General features: G+C 28.9%; 1 protein-coding gene across 1 annotated transcript in view; it reads left to right on the forward strand.

The window, feature by feature from the left end:
- LOC111617971 (sin3 histone deacetylase corepressor complex component SDS3-like) overlaps nt 1–21,492 on the forward strand; it is a 34,618-nt gene that overhangs the window by 1,912 nt on the left and 11,214 nt on the right. The window contains exons 2-8 of the mRNA XM_023359378.1: nt 4,733–4,799; nt 10,376–10,523; nt 10,817–10,973; nt 14,424–14,519; nt 17,677–17,738; nt 18,667–18,700; nt 18,808–18,892. Coding sequence (XP_023215146.1) covers nt 4,733–4,799; nt 10,376–10,523; nt 10,817–10,973; nt 14,424–14,519; nt 17,677–17,738; nt 18,667–18,700; nt 18,808–18,892 — 649 coding nt within the window. The remainder of the gene's footprint in view (nt 1–4,732; nt 4,800–10,375; nt 10,524–10,816; nt 10,974–14,423; nt 14,520–17,676; nt 17,739–18,666; nt 18,701–18,807; nt 18,893–21,492) is intronic.

The raw sequence follows: 21,492 nt of genomic DNA on the forward strand, positions 1-21,492 counted from the left end.
GTTTCTTTCTGTTATTATGTATGAAGGTAGTTTGTCGATTGATGCATCGTTAAATCACGTATACAATGTCTTTGAAACAACTTTTATGAGCTTGCTGGTATTTACGTTGAGTTTGTTTCACAAAATTATTTTTTAAAATTCTTTATGTGAAGAGAATAAACATATTTATACTGACCTTATTATTTCTTTGGTTTAATTAAAAATTATGATGGATGTCTCTAAATTTCTGTTTAGCCTGGAATGAAAACCAAAGTAGAACTAAAAGCTCTTTTCCTGTTTGTTGTTCTTGTATGATTCTATGCACTTGTATTCCCATGCTGACATTTGTTGTACATATGATGAATATTTGAGATGCTATTTAAAAAACAATTGGTTTGAAAAAACTGTCTGTAGATTCTACCTTACTACTTATTAGACAATGCGTTAATATCTGTTAAAACTTGGATAGTTGCCATCTGTTGTATCTGAGGAGTCGAGAAATAAACAGATCTTTACATTTTTGGTTTATTTATGTTATGTATCGTATTTTGCAAAATATGATCTAAAAAATGAAGGACAAGGCCTGCTTGGCCGGAATCCACATCAGGTCTTACTGTCTCAAAAGGATAAGAGAATGGGTACAGAGTTGATCGGTGCATTATTTTTGGTAGATGGCAGAAAATTTGGTTTGTTAAAACATGAAAAATACGGTGTAATTTTAATAGGAATATTTAATTGATATTTTTTATGGCAATATCTTTTAACTATTTGATAAGGATTCGTAATGCTTCCTAAGGTAACATATGGTGGATACAAAGAAATGCTCCTTGTGTCATTGGTCTTTGCTAGGTTTTAATAATAATTTTGTTGCATCCTAAAAATTTTCATTTAAGTGCAAAATGAATGAATGAATGAGCCAAAAAGGAGCAAAATTTGTGATTTGTGTGACAGAAAGAAATTAAAATGTTTTTTTTTTTTGCTATGGTATAAAATAAATGGTGGTGTTTAATTTGTTTAGTTTACAAAAAGATAATCTGGAATGTTAATTATTGTGTAATAAATATCACTATTTTTCAGCATAATATTATTAGGGTGGATTATTAAGCTTTTATAGAAGAACAGACATATGAAGTAGATCATTGGTATGCTTAACTCATAAAAGTTGACCAACCTTCATTATAAGTTGGTCAAACATGGTATAAATTAAAGATTTTCAAATTTGACTGTCTGGTCAATTCTCCACTATTCTCAATCCACTGGGAAGCTGATTCTGTACCTTATCAATCTCTAAATTTTGCCAAATAACCATTTTTTTTGTACAGTTTTTGAGTGATGTTTATCTCAAATAATAAAGTCCTAAATGCAAAGAACTGTGGATGCCATTGCAAGTGATACTTATTGTGTTTATGCACATACATGGTACAAGTTGTTTTCTGTCACAACAGAAAATGTTTTCTGAGAAATACTAGTCAGAGGGCAGGCTCCATTCAGTGACAAGGCAGGCTAAAATGGGCATTTCGAGACAATTGCCAAGATCAGTACCAAGAAACCTAACATCTAATAAAGTGGTGGCAAAGTGGTTCCAAAAGACGAAAGACAGGACTATAAATGTTTTGTTTGCAAACAATTCTAAGACTGGAAAGTGCACTCCTGGGAAAATGGCAAACTAGGATGCTTCTTGAGTAGAAAGTAGTAGTAATATTTTCTTATAAAAATTTTAAAATCGAAAATTAGTCAAATTTAAATTTAAAAATCCAGTCCAGTGTTAATACTGTTCTTGTGATTGCAGGATGTAGGAAGACAGCAAATTTTGTTTGTATTATTTTGTACTTCTTGCTCAAAGGGAAAGTGTAAGATAAAGATGCTTGACCAGCCTATAAGAAAAACCTACTAAAACTTGGTAAAACTTTAATTAATATGCATCAATGTCCTTAATTCAAACAAGTTATTCTTTCAAATCATCATAACAGTGTATTTCTATTAATAGGACTTATCATACTGGTGTACAGTAGAACCCCTCTAGTCCGCCCTCGGCTAGTCTGTCACTCCGGTTAATCCGACCGTGGTTGGACTCGAGAAACTTGTCCCGACTCGTCAGTGACTCACCGTTCGTGGCGTTCTTCTGTGTTCGTTACAATATATGTTTTACATTGTGTGTACATGTACAGTTTTGTGTGTGTTTTCAACATGTCAGGAATGAAACGTAAAAACGTTACTCTTTCATTAAATGAAAAATTACCAGTGCTACAAAGACTGGACAAAGGGAAGATTGTTTATTTTACTTTTTTCTGATAATCCGACCTTTTTTGCGTTCCGACCATACCCCCAGTCCCAAAGGTGATGGATTAGAGGGGTTCTACTGTATAAGATTACAGCAACTCAGTCACACAGATTAAAATTGTTTTATTTACAATTACCAGGTAATTGTAAACAAATTGTTTTATTTACAATTATTTACAGGTAATTGTAAATAAAACAATTTTAATCTGTGTGACTGAGTTGCTGTAATCTTATACACCAGTATGATAAGTCCTATTAATAGAAATACACTGTTATGGTGATTTGAAAGAATAACTTGGTAAAACTTTTATTACAGAGCCAATTGTAATAAATTACTACATTGTACAGGTAACCCCTGTATAACACGGGAGTTACGTTCCAAAAAATTGCCTTGTTATGCAAATCCGTGTTATACGAAACAAAGAACTAGTGTGAAAAGGGGGGTTAGGTTCCAAAAATTAAAAAAACATGCTGTTAAATCCTTATTTAAATCGGATTTATTATTCATTTTTTTCGTCAGTAAAATAGTTATTTATTATTTAAGTAAATATTTTACCAGAGGATTATTCATCCTATATGATGATCTCAGCATGAGCATAATCAACTGGTAACAGTTTTAGAGTGCATTCGTTAATAGCGGTCACTCTGCAACGGGACTTCACTGCTGTTTGTAGGCATTTAGGAACGATAGTGAAAGAAAGATGGCGGCACCCACACTATCGATAGTATCGTGATGGAGGAATCCATAATTCTAAAATGAGCTTTTAGAGGCAAAAGAAGGGTCCCAATTGTAAAATTTAACCATTAAATGGATTATTTGTTGAAAGAGCATTCAAAGTAGCCACGAAAACAATTAGAGTGCTCGCACGGGGTTACGCGGAGGTAAAGAACACACCCGTTATTACATTTCATGTTATACGAGGGTTTTACCCAATTCCCGAACTGTGTTAGAGTGAACCAATGCTATAAAAGCACCACGTTATATGGGGATGTTCCCAATTCTCGAACCGTGTTAGAGTGAATCTGTGCTATAGAAGTGCCATGTTATATGGGGGTTACCTGTATATTTTTTTTTCTTGTTTTCTGTGTTATTGGAGAAAATGCTTCACTGACTTGGATGACCTACACCTCTATTGATGGGAGTTAGCATGGGTTTACTTTAATTATCACAATGAACACATTCAAGAAATATTCAAATTTCTGATTAAAATCATAAAATTTTAATAACAAGAACATCAACAAAGAAGCAAACCTTAATATACACATCACTCCACACCAGGATATATTTACAACCAGGGCTGTGGAGTTGATAAAAAAAACACTTGACTCCAACTCCTGATAATTTTAGTAGGCCAACTCCAACTCCTGATAATTTTAGTAGGCCAACTCCAACTCCTGACTCTGGCAAAATTAAATACAGTCATTTTATAGGGGGGCAGAGGCACTCATAGGAGTTACCCTACTCTGAGTACTGAAAGGAGCCCCGGCATTTACCCAAATACTTTTATAGTTAGTATTTTTAATATTTAACTTACATTAATATTTATTTGTATAAAAAATTAGTTTTTAACAAATATTTAATAAGAGAAAAAAGGGGGAGTGATAAAATTCTACATCTACATATCTTTATTCTACAGCTTTTGCACTTCAATTTCACCTTTCCAGAAACATTAGTCCAACTAAAAAGTATGCGATCTAGCTACTCAGCCCCTTGTTCAGAAAAGAAAAATATATACTTTGATCAATTAGTCTGGCTCATTCAAAAAATTAGAGTACGTATTTACAGTGGGGATAATAAAGGAATGAATCAAAAATATTCAAATTCAATTGGGTCAAAATAATTTAACTACTAAACACAAATACTGCAAAGAAAACTATTGATACATATTTAATAAATTAAATTGTTGCATTTTGTATTTAAAATAAATGAATTATAACAAAATACAAAAACATTTTAAAAAATTATTAAATAGAAAATAAATTTTCTTTCATTGAAATAAAAATGAAATTAAACTTAAAATGCTGGAGTTGGAGTCGACACATTTTCCCCGACTTTGACTCCAAAGCCCTGTTTACAACACACAGAATGATTGTTATGTGCATGATAATGCTTACACAACATTAAATTTATATTTATATTTTCAAATGGTTGTTTGAATGACGTTGTTTTAAAAATTTTTACAAAACGGCATTAGTTCTGATAATATTCCATTGAGTAACCATTCAGTCGCACCTGAAGAAGGACTCGGGAGGAGTTGGAAAACATTTACGAGTGTTTGATTTTTGTATTATATGCACTGGAAGTTGGTTCTGTGTCTGTTGAAGCAAACCTTTTTTACTAATATGTAAAAGGTAGTCAAAAATTAGGATTTTAATATTATTTTGTATCATTATAGAATTAATTTTTTATTATATGTGCTAAACATTTGGCTATTTATTTATATATAATTTACTACGTTTTGTATCCTTTTAGATACTGAAGATGCCAGCGAAACAGATATGGTTAAACAAGAGGAGGAGTTTACGGAAATTAAAGAACAGTATGTTTTCTTTTAAATTTTTGCATTAGTTAATTGTTATGTCAGATTTACTTGGCTACCATTACTAGTACTAAATAGCGTGACCTGATTGAACTTCAGTAAATTAATATACAAGATAATAACCTAAAAATTTGAATAAATTGGAATATTTTTAGTCAATTATATGAGTGCTTTTTGACACACAAACACATATTCAACAGAATAGAATGATGCAAAATATGATGAAAATACAATAGAAAATCTCATTTACAATATAAATTTGTTTAGAATATAACATAATGTAAAATAACTGATTGTACAGACCATTGCATTGATGAAAGTACGAAAAAGGCTACCTTTTTTTGTATTTCTGTTGACAGAACGGCCTATGCTGTTTTTCTATTGAAGATAATGATGACTCAAGTAATATGTTAACATGTAAAAATATAAAAATCATTTATTTTGGAGTTTTTATTAAAAACTTAATTCAGAAATCTGACATTGTTTTTGCTAATGTTTAAAAATAAAAAAAAAATTTTTTTTTTTAGAATACTTCTAATTTATCTTTTCCCTGGTTAACAACATTCATCTTTAAATTAAGTCAGCATCATTTAATTTAAAAGTTTTAAGAAGAAATTACTTGATCATTTATCTCCAAATATGAGCTAAAATAATTTGAAAATGTAGAAGAAAGCATTTAGATTTTTTCCAAGTAAAAGTTATTTGAAGTTTAAGCTTTAAATTGGAAGTGATATTTGAAGTAGAAGAAATAGTAATAAATTGGGTGGGCAAAACTTCTTATAATAGGAACCACATGCCACATATCAGAAACAGTGTGAATCGCATCTTATATTGGAATGGTTTTTATATATAAACTATATACTGTAGGGATATGATTTTAGAGATAGGGTCTATATACAGTAGCCATAATAAAGGTCTATAAGAGCCACATGCAGATCATAAGTCACATTTTGGCCATCTTGGTAATAAATAATTCAAATAGAACAAAGTACTTGTAATTGAAAGTGCATAGAAATCTAACAATGATATAAGTTTTTAATTAATTTAAGGCAGTGGTTCTTAACCTTTTTATACTCGCAGCCCACCAAATATTTCATAATTTTTTTGTGACCCCCATTTTTTTTAATAATAATTTATATTTGTTAAATTATCTATAATAAATTGAATTTTTTATGAACCCATATTTGATATAATCATGATTGTATTTTCTAATTTTAATGTTACTTAATTTTGTACCTTCAGTTTTAGGCCTTCTGGTTTTTTTCTGTTGCATTTTTCACTGTTGCATCATTGGAACTTTCACTAGTATTTTCTTCACTGTATTTTCTTTTTGAAGGTCCTGGTCTGTGATTATTTACATTAAAAAAATTTTCTAATGTTTCTTTCTGTTTTTTGCTCATTTTTATGGGTTAATCATAAGTAATTAAAACTAAACACACAATATAAGAAAGAAATGCGCTATTATTTGATCCAAAGTCGATGCTAAAACTAAAATATCAACAACTTGTCGTAAAGATTTTGCATATCTTTAGCAAAAACATTTAAATTTTCAAAGCCTACTATTTTTCCTAATCATTTTTAAAATTCCAAGCATTAATAGTTTCTTAGAATTACTTTGGAAGAAAAGAAGTAAATATTGTGGTGTAAGTATCATATTTGCATTTATTTCTTCTGTACTAACAAAGTTGTAATGTAGGAAGAAATAAGATATAAATAAAAAAAAGTAAATATGAAAACATTATCTTTCTTATTTCACTTTTCAATATGATATTCCATTATACATCGATTTTCTTTTATTATATTCTGAAGGAAATTTTGCATAATTTGGCGGCCCCCTGTAAACTTCTTATGGACCCCCAGGTGGCCGTAGCCCCCTGTTAAGAAACACTGATTTAAGGCATTAAAAACCTGAACAAGTAGTGAATTTAATACAATACTAGAAATAACTCTGCCAAGCATGATGGAATATTTTTATAAAAAAGTAGAGATTGAAGAATTGAGAAGAGATTCAAGTCGAGCTTGATGCGATGCTGTTTCTGCAGCCCTCGACAAAGCCATTCTTACTTGATATTGTTCAAGTCAGAATTCATGGCCTTCAGGGGTCTCAGTTGTTCTTATTCTTTTAGATCTAGAATTTACCTGACAAAAAGACTCGCAATTTTGTTGAAAAATGCGAGTCTTTTTAATTTTGTGTTGACAAAACAAAGATGAATTGTATGTATTGTACATTAGTTACATTAGTGATAACACTTTCTAAATAATGGGATCATTAGATCATTACTTCTGATTGGATAATAGAACATCATGCAGTCACTATGAAAACATTTTTTTTTTAAATTTGTTATAGAAGTGACAGGATGCAGCTATCATTTTAAAGTTTGAATTTAATGAAGTAAGTTTAAAATACACCATTTGCCAAAATGTTTTAAAATGCAAGGTAAGGGAAATTTCCTCACTGATGTCACTGCAGTGTAAGTGCGATCATTGATCGAAAATTGATAAAACATTTTTTCTGTAGCCAATATTTCTGCAAAATAAGTAGTCTATACTTTCCATCAGAATCTAAGATGAATAGAACCAAAATTTCATTCTGGAATGGACAGAAATTGCAGGAGTTATAAGGAATTCACATTCACACAAATGACAGCTTTTATATTATTGATTATTATATGCATATTTTGATTTTGTTATTGTTAAATATAAAGTCAAAAGATTATGTAAATGTGATCTATAAATATACACACCAATTGAAACCTGATATTAAGCAAATATACAACCACAACTGTCACAAATGATTGGGCTAAATTTGGATATAATGATTATAAATTAGAAATGAATTTGGCACTAGAATGAGGCATTAGGTACCATCTTGTATTAAAATTAGTAATTATAAATGTGAGCTTTCAATTAGCAACAATGGAACTTACTGATTTTCAAATTTTCATTGTTTTTAAATTACTGTTTTAGAATTAGAAATATTGGTTTATAAAAGTAAATTTCTGTACAGTTTTTGTTCTATTATGATACATAAGTTACAAAAAAGTAATAAATAGATTACAATAAAATAAATAAAGCAATATTTCTAATTCTAAAACAGTAAATTTAATGATGATAGCAGTAATTTGTCCAGCAACTTTAAGTAAGTGAATCTAATTTATTACTTTATGCACTCCTTTCAACAATTTCATTCTTCTCCTCTTTGATTCTTTCCCCAGATTTCTTGATTTATCGAGCTAAATCTTTTTCTATTCCTTGATAACCAATTTTAGAATTACTTGAATCCTGTTCTTCATCTCTTTATAAAGTAGATGTTATTGTTTGAATTAAGTCTAAATTTCTAATGCAAGTTTATTTACAGAACAAATATTTCATAAGACATTGACAAGATTTTTATATGTGGACAATATACTACTAACTTGGAAAAATTTCTAGCCTATTTGTCTTGTCAAGTCTCTTCTTTTCTCCTTAGGTTGGGCATCTTGATCAACCAAGATCATGAATCCCACAATATATAGGCATGTCTTTTATTGATTGTGTCAAGCAGACGCTGACAGATTGATTCATTTGTGAATAGATTATGGTATTGCTTACATGTCCATCAGTTCTCTAACAAAGAACTAAATGAGAACTTATCTTACGGATAATATACATCTGTAGTGATTAACGGCATCTAATGCAACCATTTTATGAGGTCAGTCAAATGGTTTTCATAAATTGAAGTATTTGAGGGACTAACAACAATATTTCGATCATGTTTTGCATTAAGACCAACAATACATTGTAGAACTTGTAAATAGTATTGCAATTTTGAAAGTTTAAGGAATATGCTATTGCCTTTTATGAAGTATTTTATGAAATATTTATGAATTACAAAGAAATCTTGGGAAGTTCTTTACTTCTAGAATTTAAATTTGACTTAAAATTTCAAGTTACTTGGGTGGAAAGGAATATTGTTCTCTTTCTAAATTTGATGTGTTTAGTTTGCCAGAATGTCAACTGGAAACAAATTGAAACATATTTTAACATTTTCTGCTGCTTATTTTTTAGTTTTAACAAATTGGAAGAAATATAATTAAACCTAATGTCAGTGTGTATGCCTATTCTTGATTATAATAAAAGTTTCTGTATAAATTAAGTGTTTTTGAACAATATAGAAAGACTTTAAATGATCAGAAACATAATTTCATTTGATAAAGTTATAATATGAAACCTGAAGATGATATTTTAAAAGTATTTGTTTTTAATTAAATAACTTGAAAATAAAAAACTTTAATGCCAATAGACAATTTGCTTTATTCTTATTCTATATTTGGTGTCATGAAGAGCATATTTAATGACATCAAAGCTGTCGTGTGTGTGTGTGTGTGTGTGTGTGTGTGTGTGTGTGTGTGTGAATTCCTTATAACTCCTGCAATTTTTGTCCAATTCAGAAGAAATTTTGGTTATATTATTCTTATGTTCTGACAGAAAGTATAGGCTACTTATTTTGTAGAAATATTGGCTCTAGAATAAACATTTTATTAATTTTGGATCAGTAATCGTAGGTTGCAGTGACATCAGTCACTTTATTTAGTTTGTGCTTGACTATAGAATTTCCCTTAAGTTGCATTTTAAAATATTTTGGCAAATAACATATTTTAAACTTACTTTATTAAATTTAAAATTTAAACTTAAATAAAACATATCCGCATCATGTCACTTCTATAACAAACTTGTTAAAAACTCTTTCCATAGTAACCGTATGACATTTTATTATCCAATTAGAGGTAATGATATAATGAGCCCATTAGCTTTAATCTCTACTTTTTCGTAAAAAGTATTCTGTCATGCTTGATGGGGAATTTCTAATTTATATATAATTTGAATAGTTCAACAATAAAAGATAGAATACATAACTACTCTTGATGATTTTAAAGTATCTTAATTGAATATTATGAAACTTTTGCCATCATCTAAACATTTTTAACTGATTTTTCATTCAGTTTGTTGATACTTTACAAGTTTGTGAGTGACTTATCAATAATGTAAATGATTATTGGTGGGTTATTGACAGAGTTTAATTATATCATGAATATACATATACAAATTGTTGACCTCAAAAAAGTCCACAAAACCTTTGTTTCTCCAATTGTAAATATTTTTATTAGCAACTAATGTTTTGAAATGAAAACATTAGTCACTAATAAAAAACTTTACAATTGGAGATACAAAAGTTTGTAGACATTTTTTTATTACATTTAGAATTAGACCCAGTTCATTTATATTGCTGTGGAATTATTGTTGACCTTAGTTATGACATCTGAAGTTTGATGGTTTGGATGTGTCGACTGACAAATACATCTTTTGTATAATCAATAATGTAATTTAGTTAGTAATTTGACAAATTTGCATAAGGAATAACACTTTGTCCTGTTCAGAATATTAGTCAATACAATTAACAAAGCCTTTGTAATGTCATCCATTTAAGATAATTAATTTGTTAGATAAATATGTTTATATTAATTTTTCATATAAAATATTACTAAGTTGCAATCTGTTTTCTTTCTTTTACATCTGAACTTTCTAATCAAATATAGAATGTACCAAGACAAGTTAGCGAATCTGAAGAAGCAGCTCCAACAGTTGCAGGAAGGCAACCATCCAGAGTATTTACGTCGACTGAAGAAACTGGAACAGACATATCAGGATCGTGTCATACTAAATGACGTCTTTCAGATATACGAGGTGATTATGCGTGTTTAAAATGCAAATTTAATCTTATGTAAGATGACATTTCTAATGTAGTTTATATCAAAACAATATTTCTCTATTACTTTGATGTAAATTTGAATTCTGATCTTGCACAGCAGTAAGACAATATTTAACCACGCAGACATCTAATTGAATACATCCTGTTTCTAAAGTTTGTAAAGTGAGAAAAATTAGATGCAAGAAAATGAATAATTAGAAATATCACGTAGGTCACTTTTTATATTAATCCAGTTACACTTACTATATTAAATTTCTTTGATTTTCAGATCGAGAGAGTAGAGAGAGAGTACATAAATGAAAAGAAAGCTTCTGTGCGAGAATTTGAAGAGAAGAAGATAGAGTTGAGAGAGAATCTCATAATGGAATTAGAGGAAAAGAGACGGATGATTGAAGCCGAGAGAAACACTATCGAACTCACTGGAGGTCTGTCAATTTCTCCTAATTTGTAAAAAGAATTAAATTTCACTTAGAAATTGTAGTCTGCCAGTGCTGGATAGCCGAGATGTCAGCCCAACGCTCTGGGAAACCGGGATCAAATTTAAGCAGTTGAAAAAATCTTAGGAATTTCTTAGGAGTGGTCCTTCCTAAATATGCCTATTTCCATCCTTTGCCATTTCACAGTCTTCATTATTGGTTTGGCCAAACTTGCAATGGGTGTGATTAAAAAGGACCTCCTCTTAGTGCTTGCAGGGCAAAAAGAGTCAAAACTTTAAAAAAAGTGTAGCTTCCATGTAAATTTTATTGAAAATAGGTTAATATTGAAGATAGAGAAGTTGCCTCAATTCTTTGTAACATCTTTTGAGTTTTACATGCTTTGTAAATACAACTTTACTATCTTCAATGTTAGTTAGTACATTTTTAGAGGAATGCATGCAATTTTTTTTCTTATTAGGTAAGAACGACATGTGTACAATTATGTCTATTTTATTTAATGTTTAATCATGTGTGTTGTCATAATTTTTAGTTAATATGACATATGATCATCTCTAGAAACAATACAGACTTCATAGTGATGTTGCTTGTTGTTGATAATGGTACCTAGTGTCTCAGTATTGATCAAAGTGCATTATTCTTGCAAATGTGTTCCAAGTCTTTGTTGACGTAGTGAGGATTGGAGACAGCAACAAGACTTCTGAGCGCATCCCATACGAGTTCTTTAGGATTAAGGTATGAAGACCTTACTGATTAATTCATATGTGCAATTTTCTCCACCTAAAGATACTGGCCTACTACCCTATCTAGGTGCATCAAGCATTATCATTTTGTAGGATAAGTGTTAGCAACTGCAATCGGGAATTGGAGAAATCAGACATTTTCCAAGTATTGGAATTGAGAAAATCTCATCATGACTATTGATTCTTAAAATGAACAAAGCTGCGACTAAGCAATGCTTCATATACGAGATGACATATATGGGACATTGCATGTGTCATGGTGGACTTTTCTTTCATATAGTCAGAGCGATGAGAGATTGCATTCAGTACTAACCATGATTACTAACTGTTCCGTTTTAGGGAAGATAGGGTGACTTTATGGTTGCCATACAGCCAGCATTGGGCCGGCTTGACAGGCAATCTGTGTTCTGTATATATATTAAAAGTAAAATGTTCTGTCACCACCTCACACAAATAGCATAAATTTAAAAATTAGTTTGATTTACAATTTGAAAATTTCAAAACAAGTTTTAAATGGTTTTTAAAAACATTGCTTTAATTTTCAATTCATTTGATTACATTTTTAGCTTTAGTTTTGGTATAAAGGATAGTTTTAATTATTATTTTTAATAATATTTATTTATTATTTATTATTATTATGTTAAACTTTCAAATTATCTACGCTTTATTTCGTTTATGTTAAAATAAAAATACGAAATATTAGAAATCGTTTTGCGAAATTTTGAGATCCTTTATTTCTATTGGTTAAAAATATTTTAAAAATTTATAAATTATATGAGCTTAAAAACATATTATTGTATAGAATTAATATGCTATTTGATAAGAAACTTAATAATAAAAATCATAAATTGTTTTATTAGTTATATTATAATATTTTATTAAATAAATTACATATATTCAATTTAATTTAATGGAGAACATTTATTTTTCTTCAGTTTCATTTTTGTGAATCAAAATANATTTTAATATTTAGCATGTTTACTTGTAATGATAAAATGACTTTTTCATTATAATTATGAAAGTTGTTATGATGCACAGATGATGCTGTAATACATGAAATTTTCAAGCACGATTTGTGCAATTTTGAGTAAAAATACTTGTTTGCACTAAGTTTAATGCCATTTTGAGTTTTAAAAATTGATTTTTCAAGACGAGTCAGTCTAGACATTTGTGGCTTGAGTGAATGAATTCAAAAATTGGTTAACTTGTGAAGAAATTTGATTGCTTGTTGCATCAATTGCCAAACCTAATTTAGTATTAAATACAATAGAGTTAAATCATTTACAAGACATGCCTATGGCGAGAAGCATGAAAAAAGTGCATTTTCCGATTTACCTTCCTCTCCCTTGATTGTCATGTCGGCCAATGAAGCAGTTTCCAAAGACAGAGACTTAGATATACCTTAGATGACATGATGGAATAATTCTTTGAGTAGAAGGGAATTAGTTGTAATTTCTCTGAGGGTTGTGTTTCAATATTAACTTTATCTAAAATAAGATTATAAATTTACTTTGTAGTACACTAAAAAAGCATGAATATCCACATATAAATGAAGAATTTTCATGTTTCTTTGTAAAGATTGATTTTGGATTTTCCAGTTTTTTTCATTCTTAAGCTTGATGTTTATTAATTAACAAATGTACAATGCTCATAATATAAATTGTTAATTTTTCTAAACTAAAATAAACTTTAGAAAGTATTCAAAAGAATTGGAATCAGGAGGAATTTTGATATCGTTCCATCACTAGTAAATTTATCATATTGTATTTGCACAAGGGCAAACAATAGGATCCTGAATTTCATTCCTATATCTTTTGGCAGTTGTGGTTCCTCTTGGAAATGTGTAGAGGTCTATGTATCCATCTAATGAGATGCCACCCCAACTGTAATGCTGCCTTCTTCCTAAGTGTCTGTTTTGTGAATATTTTAGGGCTGGTAAAGTGTCCCATGTCCTTTGGACCATGTGTACTTCGAATCACTCTACAAAGCATAATTCAATTTGCCTGTGAGAAGTTTTTGGTTTAACTGATGTGAAGTCATGCCCAATGCAAAAATACCCTTTTGTGGTGATGCCTTGTGTATAAAAGAATTGCTGGTCATCTAGATTACAGACCTCTGTGAAGCCTTCCATGCACAGTAAAAGCAGATACTGGCATACCCATATCCTCAGTTGTGACTGATCACAGCTGCATGAAGGTGAATGTGTCTTTACTTCAAGTGGATAAATGAAGATAGTAGTTTTAACCCTAGGTTTTTTCTTGGCTGCATCTTTGAGAATCCAAATGTATTTTGAAATTGTATTCATAATTTAAGTATGATGGAAGATCTAATGTGAACTTATTGTGCTATGTTTATCTGAACTTTGGCTTCTTTCTGGTCTTTTGATGGTTCTCCACTACAGTTCATCTAGCAAATTAAGTCTTAGTGATGTTATGGACAAATTGTTATTTTGGAAGATATTTTTACTCAACCAGAATGCTAAGGAACATCTTTAAAACAGTTCTTTTTGTGATGAGATTAATTTACAGATATCTACTATGGCATGACTTATTTGCCCACATTTCCATACTTTCCCTTAATTTCTAATATAACATACCTCAGTTAATGTTAATATTAAATATTAAATTATTAATTATAACCAAAGTTTATGTAGGAATATTCTCAGATTCAAATTTTATTGCAAAATTTAATTATTTAGATTCGATGGATGTGAAACCCGTGACAACGCGTAAACTGAGAAGACGGCCCAATGATCCGATACCGATGCCAGAGAAGAGACGGAAAACTTCACCAGATATCCTTTTATATTATTCATTATGATATTTTATTATTGTCTTTAGATATAAATAGCAACTTCTTAATAGAAAATTTATAAAGGAGCCAGAGTTTGTGATTAAACATTTCTTATGACTGTGCCATCCCATCTTCTGATCCAATGTTTTATTTCCTGTTTTAACAAGATGTAGTTCATTTAATATGCTAAGGCTTTCAAATGATTCTTTGGCATTATATTTCCAAAGATATAGATCTGAAGACGGGACTGTATGGTTTAAAAAAATAGTTAATCTTAAATAAACCCATATGCCATGTATTTTAGCATTGGTTTATCTTTCTTTTTGTCAGAATCATACAATTTGCTTGATTGTTTAAATAAAACTACATGAGAGGTCAGAAAAGTTTTAAATTTACTAACATTTTGAAGCATATAAGACCTTATTTTTGGATACAAAATAAAGTATAAAGAACTGGAATTTTATCTTTGTTATAGATTGCGACTTCTTTAGGCATAATTTGAATAATAAATTATTTGTAGAATTCAGACACAAAGTTTAGCTGTATAAAAAACAATAATTGCAATTGTCATTAAACTTGTAGGATATAAGAATATTTAGTCTTGTCTGAGATGAAGCCTTTTTATGCTTTGAAAATGTTAAAATCAAAAATAATTAAAATTTGTTAATATGCCATTATGATTTTGATTTTTATGAATTTGTTTGAAAGTTAATTTTTGATTTCTTTAAATATAAGTTATTGTTTAGCAACAGTTAATAGTCAAATCTTTAGTATTGCCAGATATCAGGAAATGGCAATACAGGTCTTGGGATCTGGATTATCATTCCTCGACATGTGTTCTTTGCCCCTTCTTTTAGTAACCCCCAGTCTTATTCCTGGAAGTCCTTATCAGAGTTTCGTTGTTCATGCACGACACTTGCAGATTTATGATCACAAGGATCCTTTATAATCTACTTTGTTATTGATTTTTTCTGTTTCTGGGTGTCAGTCGGTATTTCATGGTGAATTACAGACATTTTCACCACTACCATAGACCAGCGCTGTCCAACTGGCGGCCCGCGGGCCGTATACGGCCTGCCAAATAATTTTTACGGCCCGCGAGTACATTTCATTATGAATAAATTTATGTTACTAAATTATTATTATTAATAAAATTATTTTACTACCGTGTTTCCCCGAAAATAAGACAGTGTCTTATATTAATTTTTGCTCTGAAAAATGCGCTAGGTCTTATTTTCAGGGAATGTCTTATTTTTCCAGGAAGAAGAATTCACATTTATTATTGAACAAAAAAAATTCCCAAGTTGAACTTAGACGAGAGTGACGTATATCCGGTGTGTCGAACTGTCGCCTTTTTATAGCGTCAATTAGTGCTTACTGAACCGTAGCACTATGCAAATGTCATGTGGTTTATCAACCTTCTTGGCCCCCGAAAGGTTTGGTGAAGAAAATATGGCCTGCGGGCTATGATAAGTTGGACAGCGCTGCCATAGACCATAGTCTTGTCAAATTAATATGCTTTTTTTGTTAGGTGTCAGATTAAGATTACATTTAAATTTAATACATATTAATGAATACACACATATTCTTTTTTTATTGTAATATTCTTATGAGTAAATTTTCAACATATACTTTAATACTTATGAGAAATTTTATGTATTATTTTTAAGTGCTTGGCAAAATAAAAGTTTAAAATAATTTATTTGCTTATAATGTATGAAATTGCAGTTTTACTGAACAAATCTATAACAAAAATCCTTTGCTACAGTGTGAATAAAATTAAAAACCATCTCAAATTATAGAAGTTGGTAAACTTCTGTTACACTCTATCATTGTAGATGAAAACTATAATTTTGATTATTATTGAATCAAATTAAAAGAAAATAATGATTTTTGAGATTGAATTGCTTAAATATCAATACATTCTATACGGCATCTGGAGGGAACTATTCATTCTATTGGAAGAAAGATTTACTCTGCTTTTACACTATTGGATCCAACCTTATCTGCACTCTGTGCAAGAAGTTTTGACATGCCCCAGATTTGCTAATTGATGTATAAATGATATAAATTTTGTGCTCGTTTTCTTTTGGTGTCTTCGTGCAACCACACAGTTTGATCGTATGTAGAGCCAGTACCAACTTTCTGACAGAATGAGTTTTTGTGTTGTACAATAGAGCAAAATAGATTTGTCATCTGGATGAATGAACTTGCTCTGCCAGGTGATATATATCTTATTATATCTTACATTTGAAACATTAAATACAAATATATAAAAATGTCTTAAGAACAGAATTATCTTTTCATTTTTATCACAAATATCAATAGATAAATTTTAACTTATAATTTGTGTTTTTAAATGTTTAAAATTACACTATATCCTTTATTAGTAAATTATTAAGACATAATAGAAATTACAAGTGCTGCATCTTGATACTATGTAATATCTATTTTTATAATTATTTATGATGTTTTAATTTATGATTAATACCCAAAATTAAATATTTTCTCCATTAATCTGCTTATCTAACAAAACAAAACAAATTACACAAAGCTATTCTTGGCACTTAAATTCTTCACATATAAAAAACATCATAAATAATTATAAAAATAGATATTATGTAGTATCAAGATGTAACATCTGTAATTTCTTTTTAAACAAGTTTGACAATTATGCAAGAACACAAATACAAGATTAAATGAATGTACAGGAAAACAGTGTGCAGAATATTCTGTTCAAATTATAGTTTTCATCTACTATGCTGGAATGTAACAGAAGTTTATCAACTTCTATAATTTGAGATGGTTTTTAATTTTACTCACTCTGTATCAAAGGACTTGTGAAAGAAAGAATTTTTGTTTTGGATTTGTTCAATAAAACTGCAATAATTATTTCTTAATTGAGTTTTAAGATATTTGGAACATATTTTAATTTTTGAAATAATTTACACCCAGACAAGCCAGTGAGGCTGAAAATCTCTTAGGTTTTAAATATTTAAAGACTATTTTGATAAAGTATAATTTTTAAATAGTCTTGATTGCTGTTTGGGTAATTTCATTTAATCACTTTCTCTCCAACTTTTTTTTAAAATTTATCTTTAAGTTAAATTGAAAATTAAAAAGAATTTTATTTACATTATTTCCTTAATGAATATTACCTCAGCTTAATTATTTATTAGACGAGAGTGAAATTTTAGAAGATCTGAAGATCTTAAACAAAGTAGTTCAAATTTTACTATAAATATTTGTTTTTAATTTTAAGTATTTTAATTTCTAAATGGGAAGTATAATTTAAACTCTATATAATTACTTTCTCATCTGAAATATTTGGTTAATTATATATACAAATACTATGTAATTTGGATAAAGATAAGCAATTAAGTTGCCATCTTGATGTTACAGTTCAAGTCCAGAATCAATTTGTTTTTCCAGAGTATTCTAAATTAATTTTAATTCTAATTATTAAAATTTAATATGTAATGACAACTTAATTGCTTATCTTTAGTCCAAATTATAGAGTATTTGTATATTTAACTAGCCAAAATGTAGTCTGATAGTAAATCCATCTTAATTATTAGATTGATAACACTATTCACACTCAGTTTCTTATACGAATGTTTTTATACAGAAAATTCAATAAATAGGATTGCATCTGTATTTCTCTAATGATGGATAAAGATTCAAAATGTTCCAAAAATTAAAGCATTTTAATTGTTCTTTTAGTAATAAAATATAAATAACAACAGACACCAAATACTAATAATAAAAGCTGAGTCACACTACTGTCTATTGGTGTTATATAACCTGGATAGACAAGTGTGACTCAGCTTTTATTATTATTCTTTTAGTAATTCTTAACTGCTTTTAATTGCTCATTTAAGCATAAAATTAATATACTTGACACTGAGTGTAAAGTTGAGTATTAAGATATTTTTGTACAACACTATACGAATGCTATACTGGATAAATTTTTTATCGCTTGCTAAATGGCTTTCTCGGCTTTAAATTTTCTTATGCTAGCAATTCAGTTTAAGTAAAATATATTTAAAAACAAAATCTGTTTTTGTTATTTAAAACTTTTTCACTTAATTGTGAATATTTTTATGCAGTTTTCAAGTCTTTAAAGTGAATATTTTCTTATTTTTCAGGGAAAGTTACCAACTGGTTTAAGGAAACAAGACTGTAAGCAAATTAATAATTTACTACTAGTTTAATTACATTACGGTATTTTGTCATAAAATATTAAAATTTCTTGTTACCCATATTTAATACTTATTTAAATTTTACAGATTTAGACCAAATTCCGAGTGAAAATGGCTCAGCGAACATAGAAGCACGGATAGAAGACGGAAAACTCTACTATGATAAAAAATGGTAAGCCATTTTATTATATTTTATGTCGAGAAATTTATTGATATTTATTAACAATTTCACATAATATTAATATTAATATTGTATGAAATTGTTCCAAGATTCATCAATTAAGTTAAATTAGATGTTGGCAAAATACATCATTTGTGTCAAAAAATTAAGATTAGTTTATATAATAAAGGATATAGTGTAATTTTTAACATTTAAAAACACAAATTATAAGTTAAAATTTATCTATATTGATATTTGTGATAAAATGAAAAGATAATTCTGTTCTTAAGACATTTTTATATATTTGTATTTAATGTTTCAAATGTAAGATCTGGAGTTTGAGTTGGTATAAATGCAGATAAACATAATGAAGCAGCATTTGTCTCGTAATCTTGATATTGCACAAAACATTGAATTTTTAAAGCTAAACTGTATTTTTTTAGTCAATTGGTTGTGTGAAAGTGATAAATATTTGTGTCAGGTCGTTACAACTTTTTATTGGCAGATGTAAAAATTTTAAATGCTGTTTTGTAGTTAGAATGTAGTATTAAAGTTTTGCATGTATTCTTACTTAAATTTATGACAAAAATAAGATGTTTTCAAGTTCATGCATTCTTTAAACATTCCAAATTCATTTTAAAACTTGAAAGATAAACTCATAAACAATAGTTTAACACTCAAAATTTTTTATTTGTTCATCTTTGGAAGGTCTTAAACAATTGCAGAATGCCAGGAAAGGATACAAGCATTGAAAACATTAGGAATAATCAGAATTATACAGAAGAGTTTCCAAGCTCTTGTACTCGTCTTTGGATATTTCGGAATCTCTTCAGAACTCTTGAAGATGCTCACCTTAAGCTTGTATTCTATTTCCAGCATTCCAAAATTACTTTGAAACTTTTGACGACAAATGTAAAACTCATAAACATTAGATTAATGTTTTGAGCTCATCTTTGGGAATTCCAAAATGGGTTTGGAATGTCGGAAACCGAATGCTTGAGCTGAAAAGTACTAATGTAGTTTTGTTTTTGCAATTATTTTAAGTAAAAATAGAAGATTATTAGTAATTTACAACGGAGATTTTGAAGGAATAATCTAAAGAAAGCCATTTCCAATACAATAGCAGTTTTTATGTTTGAGTATGAGACATCTAATTCATTCTAAATATATTGCCATTCCTGAAACTAATTTTAAAAAATTAATTTACTTTAATTGACTGTTATAAGGAAAAAATAAAAAGAAAGAAAATGTTTGCTTATATAAACCTACATTAATAATTTTACAAAAATTACTTTTGACTGACATTGATTTCTGTCACTTTAAATCTTTGCATTTTACACTTAATGTGATTGAACAGTTTTCACAAGTTTAAAAGGATCTTGACATCCTTTACACATTAGTTATACATTCTTTTAAGGTTCTTTGATAAATTTTGATTGCTTTTGACCATTCTCTCCGACATTTTCTTCCAAATATCAACATGTAAAACCCAGTTGTAACATATTAAAACCAAATGATTGCTGAATTACGTTACCTCTAGTGCCAAATTACTCAGCATTCAATTATTAATGGCAGTAGTAATATAGTTTGATATAATCTGGCAGTCGTTTGGCTTTAACATTTCCTCCCATTAAACTTGTTACTTTGTTAATATCATTTCTGATAACTTTGTAAATATGTATTTCTTGTTTTTACAACTACTTTATTGTTCTTTATCTTAGTATTCTTTGTTTCTGTTACATAATACATTTGTGCATCACTTTCTCCATGTTCTAAGGGATGTTTTAGGAACAGATCATTAATAGTGTTCCATAGACTGAGATATACTTAAAACACATCTCTCTTGTCAAATTTGCATACTAAAATTTAAATTTAAGACAAGACAAATGGAATAATCTGTTAAAAAGCTGCTCAAAAGACATATCATACCAATTTTAAAACATTTATTTCAGGCTAAGTTAGGCTGTTGTTGTTTCTCAAATAAAGCAAATATAATTTAAAGATAGTATTTTACTGGATTTATATACAAATAAATGTTTAATGTGTACTTTTCTTTAGCAGAAAAATACACAATATTTTTTAGCTTAGTGTATTTAATGAACCAATTAAATTAATGTTTTTTGTCACACTTAAAATTGCTCTTCATGAAATTTTGACTTTTAAATCAACAATAAATTCTGGCCTTGTTTTCCAACTCAAAAGTATTTATCTAGGACTTCACTATATGCAAATTATGTGGTGCTTGTTTTCAGGAAGCCAAACTTATAGTTAATAAAATCAATACTTTTATTTATTTTTTCGTTTTTGACATTTTGTTAAAGTGGTCTCGATTAATCACGTAAACCAAAATTTCCTATGTAAAATGTTAATTTAATGTTGTAATAAAATGAATTGAGTCAATCCACAGTTAACCAATAACTGTTCACTTTACTTTTAGTGCATGAATGTTTATTGGTTAACTTCTAACTCTTGATTTGGGTTGTGAATATGGTCATAAAGAAGCCAAATGATAAATTTAATGCCAGATAATTTTAATTTTAATTGTATTTTCTTTCAAGAAGTCACATCTCAAATAATTGAAAATGAATTTGTATTTGTTAAAACTCATTACT

The sequence above is a fragment of the Centruroides sculpturatus genome, unplaced genomic scaffold (genome assembly GCF_000671375.1).
Source record: "Centruroides sculpturatus isolate CEXI.00-Female unplaced genomic scaffold, Cexi_2.0 scaffold218, whole genome shotgun sequence".
In the NCBI taxonomy this organism is placed as follows: domain Eukaryota; kingdom Metazoa; phylum Arthropoda; class Arachnida; order Scorpiones; family Buthidae; genus Centruroides; species Centruroides sculpturatus.